Genomic DNA, 18,961 nt, shown 5'->3' on the forward strand with positions numbered 1-18,961 from the left:
CAAATGATGCGTCAGATAAAGTTGATTAACATGTGTTGCTTTAACTAGGAAAGGTAGAGCTGTATACGATAGTCTTTTGGTAAAAGAAAAAAAGCCTTCTTTACTTTTGTCACATTGCACCTAAATAAATACATTAAAAGCTCATCACAGCTTCAAACTAGTCATGAGTATAAATGTAACATTCTTTATTCATCGCAAAGAGAGCTCTCAGCTTCTCTCTTTTAAAATTTTTGATTAGAATGGATTTATACTGACCTCTCTATACTGGAATCTTTCCACTTGCATTTACTTAACAAATACATATTATTTCTAAAACAATGCACACATCTTATTTGAGATAGATTAAACCAAAATGTTTTTAAGAATCCCTTTGCCATCCATTGCAACCATTTATATGGTCCAGATTTCTAGTAACACCCAAAAGAATATATTTTACACAATACGTTGATACGACTGTACTGTATTGAACAAAATAAATGTGATAGAAGCAGATCTTGCTGTTACCCTAACGCTAACCCCAAAGGATCATAAGACTTTTCAAACGTACTAATTGGTAGGGTTCGATGACTCCGACTTCAGTTAGGGGCAAACAGAAGAACTATACAAACAGCAGCGCTCACTGTTAGATCAACCCTTACCCCAAATGATCATAAATTTGCCAGCACTTGGCAGTTAGTTGATAGGATTAGATGAGTCCAATTTCAGAGTGTGGCAAGAGAAAAAAAAACTGCTCAAAAGGGCATGGCTTTCTGTAAGGTTAACCCAAAAGGATCATAGCATTTCGAGAACGTACTAGTTGGTAGGGTTTGATTCCTCTGATTCCATGGATCCAGCTAGTGGCAAGAGAAAGAAGTACTCAAAACAGCAGCGCTCACTGTTAGATCAACCCTTACCCCAAAGGATCATAAATTTGCCAGAACGTGGTAGGTGGTAGGGTTAGATGAGTCCAATATCGGAGGGTGGCAAGAGAAATAAGTACTCAAAACGGCAGCGCTCACTGTTGGATAAACCCTAACCACAAAGGATAATAAATTTGCCAGCACTTGGCAGTTAGTTGGTAGGATTAGATGAGTCCAATTTCAGAGGGTGGCAAGATGAAAAAAAACTGCTCCAAACGGCAGCGCACACTGTTAGATCAACCCTTACCCCAAAGGATCATAAAGTTGCCAGCACGAGGTAGTTGGTAGGGTTAGATGAGTCAATTTTCAGAGGGTGGCAAGAGAAAAAAAAACTGCTCAAAACGGCAGCGCTTTCTGTAAGCTTAGCCCGAAAGGATCATAAAATTTCTAGAACGTACTAGTTGGTAGGGTTCGATCACTCTGCTTCTATGGATCGAGCTAGTGGCATGAGAAAGAACTACTCAAAACAGCAGCGCACACTGTTAGATCAACCCTAAACCCCAAGGGATCATAAATTTGCCAGAACGTGGTAGGTGGTAGGGTTAGATGAGTCCAATTTCGGAGGGTGGCAAGAGAAAGAAGTACTCAAAACGGCAGCGCTCACTGTTAGAATAACCCTAACCACAAAGGATCCTAAATTTGCCAGCACTTGGCAGTTAGTTGGTAGGATTAGATGAGTCCAATTTCAGAGGGTGGCAAGATGAAAAAAAACTGCTCAAAACAGCAGCGCTCGCTGTAAGCTTAACCCTAACCCCAAAGGATCATAAATTTGCCAGCACTTGGCAGTTAGTTGGTAGGATTAGATGAATCCAATTTTGAGGGTGGCAAGAGAAAAAAAACTGCTCAAAACGGCAGCGCTTTCTGTAAGCTTAACCCAAAAGGATCATAGAATTTTTAGAACGTACTAGTTGGTATACAGGGTTTGATTCCTCTGATCCCATGGATCCGGCTAGTGGCAAGAGAAAGAACTACTCAAGACGGCAGCGCTCACTGTTTGATCAACCTTAACCACAAAGGATCATAAATTTGCCAGAACGTGGCAGTCGGTAAGGTTAGACGAGTCAAATTTCGGTGGGTGGCAAGAGAAATAACTGCTCAAAACAGCAGCGCTCGCTGTAAGCTTAACCCTAACCCCAAAGGATTGTAAATTTGCCAGAACGTGCTGGTGGAATTGGTAAGGATCAATGAGTCCATTTTCAGTGGGTGACAAGACCTACTCAAATCGCTAGTGCTCGTTGTAATAAGCTTAACGCTGACCAATTAGGATCAGAGATTTGCCCGTTGGTAAGGTTAATATAATTAGTACAATTTCAGTAAGTGGCAAAAGAAAGAACTAACTGAATTCAAAACGGGTTCATGGCATGAGGGGGCACCTTGTTACCAGGTCACGAGACTAAGGCATGCACCAAGGTCATGGTTGTCGGATAATTTCAGCCAAATAATTTTCGAAGCAGACCGCCAAGATCAGATGTCATAAAATGGGCGCGTGTATACGTGTAATTATTACATTACATGGCGTCAAGCATACAGTTTACATACTTAGTCAATACAAAATGGACAATATTATCTTACATAGAATAGACAAAATTATTGTTTATAGTTTTCAATAGACTTCTCACGTTTTCAATTCAGTGCCTATCTGAGAACATCGCAATATTCAATAATCATGGTAAAAGTGTTCTGCATTAAATATCCCGACCGTAATATACTTAACTTCATTTTACCTCCATTTCAATTTCAGAATTAGATATAGCATTTGTTTGTTTTATATTTTCAGTGAGGTGTACAATGTTTAGTATTTCATTCAGCGGGAAAAAATGCTGTTTTAACTATAGATTTTCACCTTCGTAACAACATGTGGGAACACTCTGTTCTGTTTTAAATAAAGACAAAGCACTCTTGATATATAAAATGTTGTCATATGGTTTGTATTACAATCAGATACAATGGCATACTTTTCATGCAGCTCCCACGGCGACTTAAGAGCTACACATCTCTGGGTCCATCAATGGAGATGAATTTGACCTGGTCGGCAGTGGCAAGGGCAATACAAATGAAGTTAGTAATTATTATAAGTGTGTTGGTAGGTTTATCCTGCTCTCAAACTTCCCTTAAAGAATATTCTCATGTCTCGAACAGGTTCCAATGTTAAAGATTTATAGACTTCCCTCCTTATTCATACAACTCAAGTTTTTTTTAATGTCATAACTTGTATCTAATTATGTAGTTCTCTGTCTGAACTACATGACCCAAAAAATTGGAAATTAGTCTGTCTTCTCTTCAGTTATCCTCTTTCAAACCTTTTTAAATAAAAGCCCAGGCAGTACCAAAATTGACTGTTACAAGGTCCATACCCATGTATAAACTTTTCAGCCAATCCAAACAGTTTGATCTGTACCTGATATTCAAAACAGCTACCATGCACCTACATAATGGCATTTTTTCATCGATGATGCAATAAGGCTTTCAGTTGTATGATTGTATCTAACCGTGTTTATCATGCATAGCAGGGATACTGTTGTGCCATTTGCGTTTGATATCGGTTGGTAAAAGTAAACTCGATTTCTCCACCTTCGTGGTATTAGGAGTTGCACCTGAAGTCCAACACCAAAAAAATAGTGCAGGCAGCTACAAAATGAGCAATAGGTAGTAAATTGCAAAAACTGATTTCAGAAAGCGGATATCAAGGCCAAAGTCAAAGAAGAAGATGTAGAAAAAATAAACATCCAATATTTGGTTTACCATTTCATGTGTGTTTATTCAATTGTTTTATCTTCCTGGCCATGTCGATTTTAAAATGATTACAAATTTTTGGCACATCTTTTTTTTTATACGCACGGTTGAATCGTTTTTGGTGTCCATTGTGGATGTCATCCATATAATCGAATGGATACGCCATTGGCCTATAGAGACAGAACATAAGGGGGGTGTAAAAAGTATCTGCAGAACCTGAACACTTTGCTCAGGATTTGAGTCCTGCCTTTTTAGAGTGAGCATCGTTTTTTTGTATTCAATGTTGTGCAGTTGCGTCTCGGCAGATGTCGCTCATAAAAATCATGGACAGGTGGTGATGTTCCATGGTTAAGGATCCCAAAGTTAGAAGCTTCGACGCTTGAAGATGATTTAAAGTAAGGTGCAAAATTACAGTGCCAGATTTTGATATGTTTGACTTTAAGGTTCAATCTACAACATATGTAAAAATGTGCTTAAATTAACCGGATCGTTTTCTTTTAAAAGCCACTTCGATGTGACCCTCGGGAGTGATGGGGATACAGGAGGAATGAACTAGAGTGAAGTATATGGTGCACAAGAGTGATTGAGATTCAGAAAGGATGAGCTAAAGTGAAGTGTATGGTGTACAAGAGTGATTGGGATACAAGAAGGTTGAGCTAGAGTGAAGTATAGTATCTAACAGAGTGATAGGGATACAGAAAGGATGAGCTTGAGTGACTTATATGGTCTACAAGAGTGATGGGGATACAGAAATGATGAGCTAGAGTGAAGTATATTGTGTACAAGAGTGATGATAATACATGAAGGGTGAGCTAGAGTGAAGTATATGGTGCACATTGGTGATGGTGATACAGGAAGGATGAGCTAGAGTGAAGTATATGGTGTACAAGAGCGATGGGGATACAGGAAGAATGAGCTAGAGTGAAGTATATGGTGTGCAAGAGTGATGGGGATACAGGAAAGATGAGCTAGAGTGAAGTTTATGGTGTACAAGAGTGATGGGGATACAGGAAGAATGAGCTAGAGTGAAGTATATGGTCTACAAGAGTGATGGGGATACATGGACGATGAGCTAGAGTGAAGTATATGGTGTACAAGAGTGATGGGGATACAGGAAGAATGAGCTAGAGTGAAGTATATGGTCTACAAGAGTGATGGGGATACATGGACGATGAGCTAGAGTGACGTATATGGTGTGCAAGAGTGATGGGGATACAGGAAAGATGAGCTAGAGTGACGTATATGGTGCACAAGAGTGATGGGGATACACTAAGGATAGGCTAGAGTGAAGTATATGGTGCACAGATGAGGTGGGGATACAGGAAGGATGAGCTAGCGTCAAGTATATGGTGCATAGTAGTGAAGGGGATACAGGAAGGATGAGCTAGAGTGAAGTATTTTGTGCACAAGACTGATTGGGATACAGGAATGGTGAGCTAGAGTGAAGTATACGGTGCACAAGAGTGATAGAGATACAGAAAGGATGAACTAGAGTGAAGTATATGGCATACAATAGTGATACAGGAAGGATTAGAGAGGGAAGTATATAGTGTACAAGTATGGTGAGGATGCAGGACTATTGTGTACGGTTTTTAAGGCCATTGCCTGTCTGTACATATTTACAAATAAAACACGGAAAGAGCAATTCATATTTTTATATATTTTTAAAAGTTCAATGTTTTCGCCATTTCCAAACATTTTAAAATTACGTTTGCAATTGGACGATTTAATATTCACTCTTACAGTACATTTCATCTTTTTCAACTTAAAACAAAGGTACTGGAAACGTATACTTATTGCTGGTGAACGACATTTCAAACTTAAAACCGTACAAAATAAAGAACATCAAAATCAGTAATAGTACCCACATTCTTTATTTATTCAAGTTGAACTACCAAAAGAAATTTAATGAACAGTCGTAGGATATAGGTCTGTCTTCGAGGCTACTTTTGAAACTAAAAAGCTTCAGTGATATTCGAAGATATTTCGCATATATATCTACAATCACACTATTTGAGCTTAACCGATGTTTATCATAGCATTTTTACGAACCAGATCTTTATTACCTGAATTACTAAGTGATCTGTCTGAAGATGGTACTGAATGGGAAACGCATTCAATTTGTAGACCCTTTTCCAAATACGCCGACAGCTAGCCTCATTTTTCTACAACCACACGCGGATTTCCGACAGGCTTTACTGTTATCCCAAGAGCGAATTTAAAAACAGAGCTCATATATTTGGAATTTAGATTGTATCAAATAGATGTGAAGCTACGAAGGTGCAGCTACTGCATCTACCCGATTAGGCAATAGCATGTAATTTGATCCTATAGAGAGAGAGAGGATTGTCCATAGTACAGATCCATCTGTTAATATCAAAACGGGAAGGTCAGAAGTATTGTAATACATACGATAAGAAATGCATGCATTCAGCCCTCTATGCATACCAAAAAGCAAAGTGGTAGAAACGATAAAAATATCCAGTTAGATTTACATTTGACGATTACTAACACCCTTTGAAATTAAAAGAAACGGATATGGGAATCAGTATCTGAATGTATACTCTAGAGTGAGGTGTCTATCTTGAGAAAAAAATATGATCAAGAAGCGGTAATGGCCAGGAAAAAAATGTTTGACGAATGGTGAAAATATAAATTGGATATTCGTAAACAAAGCACAATTTTAAAAAGTTTTGATTGAAAAATGAAATGATAGGAGACCATATTTCTTAGTTCTAGAACGACACTGTTTTGATTAACTTCTGCCAATACAATGTTTGTATCTTCTTGTTGCAATATTGGGCATTAACAGAAAAAAATTTCTTAGGGTGTTGTAAAGCAAATGTAATACACAGGAGGATCGAGCGCATCACACGATGTCCTGGAATGCCTTCTGCCACTGCTTGAAGTTGAGCTCGGTCTTGGTGTGCTTGAGTTCCACCTTGCGGAACACGAACATCGGCTGTTTCTTCAGAATGTCGGCCGCTATTGGCTTGGCAAATGTGACGTTGGTCTGCACATCACTTTGGTAGCGCTTGCCAATTGTAGTGCTATTGTGGATAAGGTGTACAATTCAAATTACTGCTCTGGACCAAGGTGTTTTAGCAGCAATATTAACATCTTCTTTTCAGGCAATTTACTTGGTACTGGCAATAGCACAGAGTTTCCTGCATCTCCTTTAAAGATTTATCTATAGTTTCCAATGGTCAGTATTTTATAAGACTAGCATACGTTTTGAACTGTGCCTCTTGCTACTACATAGAAGGATACTGTATGGATTTACAATTTTCTACGTGCTGAAATACTGCTTTAGTTTGTATGCTTTCAAAAGTCTAAAGAAAAGTGTTTATACGCTCATTACTTATATCGAACTAGAATCGAACATGATGGAATCTCGTACGTGTAGGTCCAGTCGAATTTGGCGATTATGGTGTTCTCGTTTGGGTACAGCAGCTTGTCCACACACCAGTCCACAGCGGTCAGCGAGTTGGTCATCACAGGGCCGTCAGCAGGGAAACCGCTCCCGATCAGCTGAGCAATATTTAGCCACACATCGTTAGTTCTTGATGTATACAATAGAGGATTTATGTTTTGTAATTGTAATTACAGATATATCTTAAAGTAAGCGTAGGTCGTAGCAGTGGGGTTTTTTTTCAATCTAACTATCAAAAACTAGTGTTGGATAATCATCAACTTTCCCTATCACCTCTCTCTACACATATTATAGTAAAATTTACAACAAGGTAAACTAGCAACTGCGAATTCAAGACACCGCGGATGTGCAAGTCCAGAGTATAGCTACTATAATACAGAATCGTTTCAGCCAATTTCAAATACTACGAAAACCCCGTTTTCCTCCAACCACGAGATAAGACTACCACAAAAGGTAAATAATTAACATTACCCGAAACTCTCCTTTGATATGGTTTCCGTTGTAGGTATAGCGGTGGTCTGAATGCAGCATGGCACCATCCTCAAATTGCATTATACGATGCATCACGTAGCTGAAACAAGTAAACAAACAACATACAAATATATACATGTTTCAAACAGGTTGATACTGCCCTTTGACCCTTACTCTTATCACAAGGCGTATCTAGGATGTAAAACCACATTAGTGACAGACTCTTCCTTCCAGGATGTATTATGATAGCTACATAGAGAACGCTTGATACATTAGCACCATAATGCATATTACAAAGACATAATGTGCAGAGCATGAAAAGGTCCTATCACTTACCCGGAGCCATCGTGCATGGCGGCCTGGTAAGGCGACATCGCTCCGTCGGGGAAGGGCAGGTACTGGTAGAAGCCGTAGCCGATGTGTGGGACCAGGATCCAGGGGGAGAATGGAAGGTCACCCTTGTTGGACTTTAGGTGGAGCTCCTGATAACCCTGAAGATGGAGGAATCGAGTTTAATTTTAAAAGACGATATCAACAAGACCATTTCCTACTGACAGGCTTTATATGCAGATGTTCATCATAAGATTATGAGCATGGAAACAACGCTTTTATCATTGATGACAAAATGTCATAGTATACCTACGGTTGATTATTTTGACTTTATAATCTTGACCTTTGCAAATTAGGGAAAGATGGAAATCAGGCAGGGATCATAATGTCAGAATTCGCTCAAATACTACCCAAGACAATTTAAAATCCATAACGCACACTATATGCAGATAAGGACTTTGAGTTGCATAAATTAGGAGCAAATTCTATAATTCTGTAACACCATGCCTATTCAAGACGCTAAGTATTTTTGGCACGATGGAAGCCACGATAAAAATTCCAGTATACTTACTTCTTTTGCATTGCCCTTGCCACTGCCCTCCAAGTCAAACTCATGTCCATTGATTGAGCCGGAGATGTGTAAATCGTGGGTCGCTGGAAGAGGCTGCAATCAAAGTATGCCAGTGCATCTGATTAATACAAACTATATGGGAACATTCCATGCATCAGTTGGTGACTTGTGTTATGATTAAGCTGAAACAAAGATGGTAGAGTAATACAGCAGTGATTTTTTTGACGTCCTAATATGCAAAAAAGATTATGCTCCTCACTATAGATGTGACGGCTGCCTCTGATTCATTACAAAATGAGGGTTATTATATTATGAACATGGATAAAAAAAGAAGTCCTGACATTTTACCATGTTTGTTGCGATGTGTTGGACGTCGTCTCAGATATCTATCGGAATAGAACGTCAGAAGTCTGATGAAAAGAAAAGTTAGATAATGTTGTAACATAATTTCATCCACTTAACATACAGAAACATTAGAGGTACATTGTGTTTGACACCTACGTACGTACAGAATACCATGTATTCACTTCTCGAGTGAGTCATTCAGTTCACAAACAAACAAGCAAATGTCCACCTCAAACACACACACATACATGAAATCACACTCTCACACACACACACACACACACACACACACACACACACACACACACAACACACACGCATATATATATTTACCATGACCATAAGGTAATCAAAAAGGAGACTTAAACTCCAGCGGGGGCGATATTCTCTAAAAGATAATGATTTCAGGAAGTAAAAATAACTACGATAAAGTACCCACTAGTCCCGTTCGCATTGAAAAGCACTCAGTATTCTGCTAAATTCCCCAGGTGACTCTGAATTTTCTAATTTATTAGATTTATCAACCTCAGCCTATGGGTAAATACAATGTACCTGATAAGACCTGACAAAAGTTAGGTTACAAAAAAAAATGTCAGGGGTGATGAGAAAAATTTTCTTGATATGAGTTATTTTATATTCTATTAACAACGGGCCTTCTTCTTGTGCCTTTCACCCCTCATTTATGCCAAAAATATTCACATTGAAGAAAGTGTGTATACGTCTAGGGAATACACGGGTAGGGACTGCACGGGTTTAGTGAGTATCACATTGTTTGATAAAACATACTTTACTTTCATTTTGCACCTAAAGTGAAATTCTGTAAAAAGTCGGCTTTCGACGTATGATAAGTTAAACTAAAAATAAGTTTAGGACTCCTTAAAAGTGGTTACAAACCAAAGGGTAATAAAAACAGCTACAATTTATAATCATCCTGTATCTTCTATGCATACGAAAGTTCACACACCATTCAGGCACACTTTAAGGCATTTCTAACTTCATATAGACACTGAGTACACGTGTTTGACCCCACATCTCTATTGGCATTTGAGGCAACTGGGTGGATTGGGAATTGCCACTGCCACCGACACCTGATTCAAATCAGTAGTTTCTCACTTTACCATACCGTACCAAGTACACGCTCAGAGGGTGACCCAGGGTCAATGCCCGTTGGGTTGTTGGCAAATTAGTTGGGCCTTTGCCAAAAAAAATACACCATTTGGTAAGTTTACATGTCAGAATATGGAAAGTTGAAAAACATGTGTTTTTAGTAAACATCATGAAAGTAGGTGCTGCTGGGACAGGCCTTCATGTTTCTTGTTAACGTTAAAAAAAACTGTTGCAAAATCATACTGCCGCAAAACTTGCCCTGTGCTTAGCTCAAGAATAGGTTTGATTCTCAGCCACTGTACTCTGACAAACGTAATCGCAGACAGAGTTGACGATCAGCGATCACCTAGCTTCTAATCTTTCAAAACAGGTTGTCAGGTCGAGTTAGCTTAAGAGCCGACCGGCTTTCCAATAATCTCTCTATAGTGAATAAATAGTGTATATTCAGTGGGCTGAAAACACCATGCTTTAGAAGTGGAAACAGATCACTTACAGTACTGCACATGTCGAAGTTAGGTGGCGTCAATCGGTTTGATTTTTGTGGTCGACACACGCATTCGCGTTTTAAATTACCTGACCAGGAACAGCAATGACTCACTGGACTGATCTTCAAGCAGATGTATGGCCTCGGCACGCTTCGTACGTCTTTTTACAATGTTTTGCTATACATGTCTGCCACCAATTTTAAAAGTCAAGGCACAGTCACGATGTGCTACTAAGGTACCTTGTAGCTGTCGACTGCTTGGCGGAGGGGCTGGATTAATTTTGCCGCGGACATGGCAAGGCTTCTACGGGACATACGTCGTTGAATAGGTCGGCAAATAAAGATCTTTACTTACGCCATAAATACTGTAATCGCTCATTTACTCGTGCAAGAAACGTCGCTGATGCTTGCTATTGTGGCGAATGGTCAAAATTGTACTTAAACATACAGAAAATGACTATTATCCGTTAAAGTGAACCGTGTCACATTCGTCAAAAGCGATTTAGATGTGTTTTTAATTTTACAAAGAGCCTGTAAAATACAAGGATCTAAATACAGTTACATTTTGTTCGATACATCCGCGACCATCTTGTGATGTCGCGACAAGTGTACGATGAAACCTTATTTTGAGACTATTTTTTTCTAGACATAGCCCCAGGCATCAGCTTAGCAGTTGTGCTGTCAGTTATTACTTGACAGGACGCTGTCGTACAGCGCTGCTGGGGGCGTTATGGGTTTGCCGACTACAACCCGCCCGACGGGGCTGAATCGCAAGGGTCTGGAGACTGTCATTCTGGCGCCAAGGTGACCTCAATACGACAATCGCCCCAGATGCGACAGTTTAACTGTTTGCCACAGTTTGGTTATGAACCACTCACACCAGGAAGAGCCCCTACTCTTTTAGATAAGTGTGGTGGGATCTTTAACTTGCTCGAGGTGTGAATCTCCTCGAACACGGGACCTCCATTTGACTTCCTGTCTACGAGACGTCCCTAACCGAGGCTAGGTACTCATTTACACCTCAGTGGAGTGAGGAAAGTTCTGTTAAGTGCCTTTCCCTAGGGCACAACATCGGGGCATATCAGTGAGTTCGAACCCGCGACCTCTCGGTTTTTGATGAAACAATTAACCGATTGCGCCACACGACGCCTATGAACCGAAATGTTTTCCTTGCCAGTTGTCGTTCAAAACTGCTCAAAATTTATTCCAAAGTATATATACACGCGCCGTCGAAACTAAGCAGGCTGTGAAATCGTTGGACGTAGGCCGGGAAAGTCACATTCCACTAAGAAAATCCTCTTGGACACGGATGTCGGTGAAATGTCGAAAGCGGGGAAGACTTTTATTGGAAAGAATTACAGTCGCTGAAATGCTACCCCAAAAAAGACATTAAAAAAAAACATACCGAAAAAAAAAAACATGGGGTGCATGTTGGACAAGATGAAATAAGCCGAAAGTTCCCCCTGTACCGTCGCACGTTCAACGACTATCGCACTTCTGCGACCACATCACTCAAGACGTTTTGAGAATACAACCGTTGGATCCATGAAACGGGGTACAAAAGTAATGACTAAGAGGACGACCATCTTAGCAGAAAAAAAGGTATGAACTTTAAAAGTATAACTTACCTTCTACATGATTACAGTGCAGTTATCAGGTATCGTTAATCTTTATCTATCAAAACGTATTTTCGGAACATAAATCATTTAAAGAAGCATTTATAGAACAAGAAGGATTTAAGTATAAGCTAAAGTTAAGGGGATCTTAACACAAGTATGTAAACACCCCATCCCATCCTATAATAGAAAGCCACCCGATTGAACGCGTCACAACATTCAAACTTCTAGGTGTATTCATTTCGTATGACCTGACTTGGGACGCCCATGTCCAGTATATGCTCACTAAAACTCGCCAAAAATGTATTATTTAACTGTAGCTTTCAAGGCTAGTTTGTCTACAGATGTGCTTACACGCATTTATCTAGTATTCATACGTCCTTTACTTGAATATGCCGGCCCGGTTTGTGGAGACCTGCCCAAACACCTATCAAACCTGCTCGAAAGTGTACAAAAACGATGTTGTAAGATTATAGATATCCCCGTAGAGTCTCTGCCTTCTCTGTCTTCAAGGATTCTTAGAGGATCCTCACAACCTTCTGCTTGATTTTGTGTCCAGACCGTCGCAGATCAACTGCAATCTGCGTCGGGCTCATGAACAGGTCATAACCACACTAAGCAAAACTTAGCGACATGAATTATAGTTCATGCCGCGTGCTCTGAAGTTGTTGTCCAAGAAGAATCCATAGAGCTTATATTTTAATTTGTATACATTTTATATTGATTGCTTTTGCCTTTTAACTATAATGTTCATTGTATCTTAAGAGTTTTTTTGTACTGTAGTTTCAAGATCTTCCATTAGACTTGTACATTTGTTACATGTAAGTTGCTACCAATTAAACTAAAACTGAAAAAATACCCCCTGTTTTCAATACTAAAGACTGTCGAGCGGCTATTTTCGGATTTGTATGACCCTTGGTTTTATAAAATAAAAGACATGGTTCTCGAAGTAAAAATATAATCTAAAAGACAACGAAATAAACAAAAACTGAACGAAAATCCATTCTTTATCTTCGAAATTTGTCAGTCAAATATTTGGTCGCTCCGCGGTCAAAACCACTATTGGGAAAAGGGTTCTATCAAATACACACAAAAAATGTAGCTAACAAGAAGGTTATAAATTATCGTGTATTGACTCACTGTCGAAAGCTGACTATTAGAAGTTGAAGACAGTTGAGATGGGGGTCGGTCTTCTGATCGTCCCGTCGCCGAAAGTGTGAGGAAAGCGGCGCGCTGTATGCGACTTTTGCAGTGTTGTTTATGTATAACTTGATTAGCATATGATAATGAGATGGCATCTCTAGTCTGCAAACCAATTGGTGTCCCTTTATCTGGGTCACAGGCGCTCCTACGAGATCTTGCCATTTGACCTTAGATTTACAGTCCAATTGCCTTAATTCTTTTAGAATACATGGTTTGTTGCATTTGAATGAACACTATCATCATATAAATGACAATGTAAGAATGTATTCCGGTAACAAACAAAAGAGATGAAGATAGAACGTACTCATACCACGGATCTGAATGATAAATAGACATTAATAGCAGGGAAAAATGATCTTAATTAACGAATCAATGCATCTTTTACCACAAAAATATTGAATCAAAATATACATCAAGCAATATGTGTCAACATTTCTCATGATGCTTGGTAAAGAAGGTGATTTCCTTTTTTGGCTGGGCATACATTTTAGGGCAAGTAAAATTTTCTTGTTCGTTATCATCGTACGTTATCATCTTGTAAATTATTTAGTTTTGTATCTATATGACGCTAGAACATAAAATTTTGTGAAATACATGGTTATGCCATTTCTTTCGCTCATGATTCTTCACAGCAGGGTGCCCTCCCTACACGTTCACCAAATCATGGTTCCCTGGAGCGTTACATGTCAACCTTAGAATTACACTGTGCACATGTGATGGAAAGATTGAACCTTAAGGTCGTTGCCCTGAAATAAACTGAACCTAATTGGTATCTGTTCGCGTGCCTCTTTCTTTGATTCAGATCACTGTTATATCTACCTTAGACTAAGAGCGGGTTCTCTAATTTGATGAAATCATGTCTTAAGTACTATAATTCCATTAACCTATAATGCTACAAGTTTGTTTATTATGTCACGTAAGAATGAACATATAATGGATTAATTATGTAGTCATGTTTCCAAATGTTTCAAAAAGAGAAAAGAAACTACTAGGATGTCAAAATTAGTTTAGCAATAGTCCACTTTTTTATTTATCTTTAAGGTCTCAATGTTAGAATGTAAAATTGTCTCAATTCATGCTCTGCATGTTCGTTCGTACTGACTTCTTGTGGTCATCTATGCATTTTGCCCATCAGGGCAGTAAATATCCAATAAAGACCGATGTTATTATTAACTATTTAGTGGGATTTACCACATTTGTGATAGGATTTGCTCATAAATAGCAAAAGATTATAATTATTTTAAATGTAAACTAGGAGACTAAAATAATCTTAGTGAGAGGTTCTTTAACATGTTTGATGTGTGACTGTCCTGAAACTCAGAATCTCCGCTTTATATCCAATTCAAGAGGACGAAAAGGTAGTTATTTATTCTCTATTAAGGTAAATTCATGTTAAGAATTGTTGTATTTGGGTACTACCTCATCGCAGATCAGATACATGTTATAAATTCGAGCTCAGAACTTAAATAAGAATAAATAATTTTCGGTCTATCCTAACTGAATGACTACGCCGGTGGCACTATGATCTTAGACATTTCTGACCTAATCACAAAGATTTATAATAGATTGTTAAAAGACAATCTAGATTAGTCTCTTGTTCATCTAATGATTTCATTAATGATTTCATTAATGATTTCATTTCATTACACTTACATTTGTAAAATTTAGATAAGCAGCTTTTATACTTATTTTGTACACTGTTCTTTTATGTATGTTATTTGCATTTAGCCTTCGGGCATGAATTTGCAATAAACTTATTATTATTAATGATTTCATTCTCTGCCGTTAGCTTGGTAGACAAATTGAAGCCCCTAAGAATCCATAATACTCGCGTGTGAGGAAAGCGTGCATTTTTCAGTGATAAGTACAGGCAGACAAAATACAATTGAGCTATGACCTGCGGTCAACGTAAGGAATCATTTTGCTCTGGTTGAAGATATGAAATTGTCATCGAAAATTTCGTTGTAGATTCCATGGCTTAAAAAATACCAGAAATGACCCCCACATCTCTTATCAAAATTGTAGCGTATTCCTTATCTGTGCACATGTTTTTGTCGCTTTTTGCTTACTGATTTGGAAAAAAACCCGTCAGGGTTTAACATATTCGGTTGTTATGTGATCGTCTTATTATGTCTCTAAAGGCCAGCATGTTCGACGTGCCGTGTACTGTAGGAAGAATGCAAGCACAACCATACGGGGTCATTGACATTCTTAACAAGAGACTTTTTAGTCTGTCTGTTTTGTCTCACCAGCGTGAAATACGTCTGGCAGTCTTTGGATCACTAATCAGGTCGGTCATTGCCGTCTTACATAAGATTTTTGAGGTCAAAGACCGCTGCTTACTGATTAACTCAGTCTTAGGTAACAGCATTTCGGTCTTAGATAATGGCCTTGCGGTCAAACACCTTTGTAAAATTCTGTCAAGTTTCAAGGTATACCCACTGGTTTGCTCACTCTTGTAACTATGTCATTGTTCTGTCGGCTGCAACTCTAAAAAGGCAGGCAAATATGACGGCCACATTAAAAAAGGGTAGGGAGTTTTTAAATTCCCTACCTTCTTTTTTATGGACATGTGGCGGTCTTATCAGGGATTTGCTGTGCAGCAATTTAACTATAGTCCCAAATTATGTATACTTCAGATCAACCGCTCACCTGTAATTAACGCAAGGACGGGCTAGCCTTATTTGGTTCCTGTTACAAGCATTTGCCTGAGGACTGAAGTATGTCCCTTAAGCTTCATTTTACCCCCAGTCTATTTATCAAGCTGATATTTAATGACATGATTTATTACCTATATTATTTTAACTATTGTGTTCATATTTTGCATCCTTCGGTCAAGAGACAATTCAATTTAGTTGAATAGACAAGTGGGGCAGTGTTGTGCTAGACCCTGGGCATACCTAATTGCATTATGCAACCATCCTTTAAAGCTTTTTTTTTTTGTACTTGTGTCAGAGGTTTAAGTCTTCGGGCATCATGTGAATCTCTTAATTTGGTCTCAGGGCTAAAGGTTTATTCACGTTGGACATTCACGGTGGTATTTAATTGTTCTTCTCCTTTTGGAAGAATGCTAGCGCAACCTTGTGGGGTCAGGGGAATTCTTGGGTAACTGATTGTGTCCGTCTTAGGTAACAGCATTGCAGTCTTACATAATGTCTTTGTGGCCAAAGACCTCACATCTATACTTCCATTTTACAAACATCTCTGGACAAAAAAACAATATATTAAGAAAATCTCACGCACACCCACACCCACACGCACGCACATACACTAAGAATCATGTGTGTGTGTGTGTGTGTGTGTGTGTGTGTGTTTGTGTGTGTGTGTGTGTGTGTGTGTGTGTGTGTGTGTGTGTGTGTGTGTGCGTGTCAATGATGTTACCTAAAACGGGCCAAATTAGTCACCCAGGAACTATTAATACCCCTCAAGGTTGGGCAGGCATTCTTCTAGTTGCCTTAAATACTTAATAAAGAGATTCACATGACGTCTGAAGACTTTAGTCTATGACGCTTGTTATTTTACATTTGCAAGCTCCACAAGGAAGGCTTTTCATTAATGACTGTATATGAAATCAAGTATGTCCCAGTTCTACCACAACACTGTCCCACTATGCCTTTAACTGAGAATGCGGGATTATAAATACAGTAGTGTAGGAAAAATGGAAAAATTTCTGCCAAAGGATGAACTAGAGTAAACAAGAGTAGTGCAGAATTAGGCAGAATGAACAAGAAAGAAAAGCGAGTGTACAATAATGATGCAGATTCAAGTAGGATGAGCTGGAGTGAACTAGAGTGAACAAGAGTGATGTATATTCAAGTACAAGGTAGGATGAACAACATCTTCGACCTTTAAGGTACAATTTGACTAGCTAGGTATCCACGCCTACCCGAGTCTCTTCTCTGCACTTGGAAGATAATAAGTCTGGATACCAGGCTACAATTCGACCACCGTACCATCTGTCTGCTGTGATTGATGATTACTTGTGACAGTGTATACCAGAACTAATTGGACTTAACTGGCATCCAAGTAACTTTTGGCGAGTGAAAACATCACAGTGTGAATACTACCGGCCCCAAGACAAAACAACTGGTGATGATCAAGTTCTGTCAGGATAACGTACCTTGAACGTGACATGTACATCTGACCTGTATCAGCCTCCTCAAGTGGGCTCTAGTATTTCCTTTCGACGGGAGATTGGTCAGACTCATTCTTAATGACATCCACCTTGATTACTCCATAGTTTGATTTGATTTGATTCGATTCATTTACAAAAAGTACAGCCAGGGCTACCCAGCTAGCCGAAGTCTATATTTTATATTACAAAGAGTTAGCTCTATGGAACAATATTCAAAATTCTTTACACGCTTAGAGGCGTACACAAAGCGCATAAAACACATAGAAGAAACAAAATCAACATACAAAAAAACAGCGCAAAACTGAATCCCCCTTCCGAGAAACTAAATCCCCCGAACATCCCCCATTTTGCAGAATACTTAGTCAAAATAATTGCTGCCTGAAAAGAACGAAGTTGGGGTATTTCGATAGTTCATTTGTCAGACCACCCTGTGCTTATTGCAATTATCCTGCCCAAAAGCGAGAAAGATAAAGCTGACGATATAGTTGTGCACGATGGTAAATCTGTAAATGTCAAGAGTGCATCACTTACATTTGATCCAAGAAAACTTGTTTGTTAAAACATTATCAGAAAGAGTAACCAGTCTCCTAACAAGAAAACATTTACCTTTGCCCAGAAATTTCTCAAAAATGGTATTTTATCCTTCTACTAGCTGTTGGATATTCACTTCCCTTCTATGACGTGAGTTTTCAAAATTACAAAGAAGTTCGACAATCGTAATTTCGCAAAATTAGCATCGGCCGAAGAACTTTTACGGATTTAGCCATCGTCTAAAGGTCACAGACAAGATATCAGAGGTCATCGCTTTTCAATGACAAAATCAGTGCAACTAGTCACACAGAAGATCAAGATTCCGCTGTCCTTGGCTGGATGACTGTGTACAAGAAGGGTATTGTACCATTCTTCTACATGCTGAATCAGTTGTTAGAAACTCTAATCTCCAACTACCATCCAGACTTTTCTACACATGACTCGGTGCACTTTGTTCGGGTAGGCCCCTTACTACCGGGTGGAGACTACTGAGCAAACAAAATTAGACTGTGGCTTTTAAAAATTTTCCATTTAAATGCTCACTGTCGAAGGACCGTTGAGCCACTAAAATCTCATTTTTATGACATAGAAAAATATGGTCTGAAAAAGAATACGAAACTTACATAATACGCTCCATTATCAATAATGTCCGTTTTAACTACACCTGAACGTCGTTTTCACCTAATGATTGCCGCCATATTGGAAATGGGGTATAAGTACACATAATCCATGTCTGGTCAATGATAAATGTACAGAAAACGAAGATGTAAGAGAGTTTACATCATTAATGTTTATGTACCGTCAAACTTTGTAGGACGACCTCCTCCGATGGTGATTACCTGCCTAAGACGACTCCTCCCTCAAAAGTACCTCATAGACACCAACATAAAGGGCAAATGCCTGACTAACGCGGCCGCATGATTAAGCAGTCCAATTTTGCATTTTACTGCCTAAGACGACCTCGCGATTTACCAACATGTAGCCAGTATGATTTTTTTTACAATAACTGGTGGAAAAACCGTCGTAGAATTGATAATTTACATTCACATTTGCTTGTTTTCGTCATATTTTTGACTATTTATACCATATGAATAATTACGAAC

At 38.9% G+C, this 18,961-nt stretch overlaps 1 protein-coding gene across 4 annotated transcripts in view; it reads right to left on the bottom strand.

The window, feature by feature from the left end:
• Window positions 1–5,563: 5,563 nt before the first annotated feature.
• Window positions 5,564–18,961, bottom strand: part of LOC136431512 (GFP-like fluorescent chromoprotein dsFP483) — a 235,697-nt gene continuing 222,299 nt past the window's right edge. Inside the window, exons 1-7 of one of the 4 annotated variants that reach the window (XM_066422911.1) lie at window positions 13,130–13,239; window positions 8,786–8,847; window positions 8,438–8,530; window positions 7,873–8,027; window positions 7,537–7,636; window positions 7,033–7,163; window positions 5,564–6,682 (exon numbers count right to left, since the gene is read on the bottom strand). In XM_066422911.1, coding sequence (XP_066279008.1) covers window positions 6,502–6,682; window positions 7,033–7,163; window positions 7,537–7,636; window positions 7,873–8,027; window positions 8,438–8,530; window positions 8,786–8,788 — 663 coding nt within the window. In that variant the 5' untranslated portion in view covers window positions 8,789–8,847; window positions 13,130–13,239 and the 3' untranslated portion in view covers window positions 5,564–6,501. Of the gene's footprint in view, window positions 6,683–7,032; window positions 7,164–7,536; window positions 7,637–7,872; window positions 8,028–8,437; window positions 8,531–8,785; window positions 8,848–13,129; window positions 13,370–18,961 lie in introns of those variants that run through there. The other 3 variants (XM_066422912.1, XM_066422908.1, XM_066422909.1) reach the window with 3 other exon arrangements.

The sequence above is a fragment of the Branchiostoma lanceolatum genome, chromosome 3 (assembly GCF_035083965.1).
Source record: "Branchiostoma lanceolatum isolate klBraLanc5 chromosome 3, klBraLanc5.hap2, whole genome shotgun sequence".
Taxonomy (NCBI): Eukaryota; Metazoa; Chordata; class Leptocardii; order Amphioxiformes; family Branchiostomatidae; genus Branchiostoma; species Branchiostoma lanceolatum.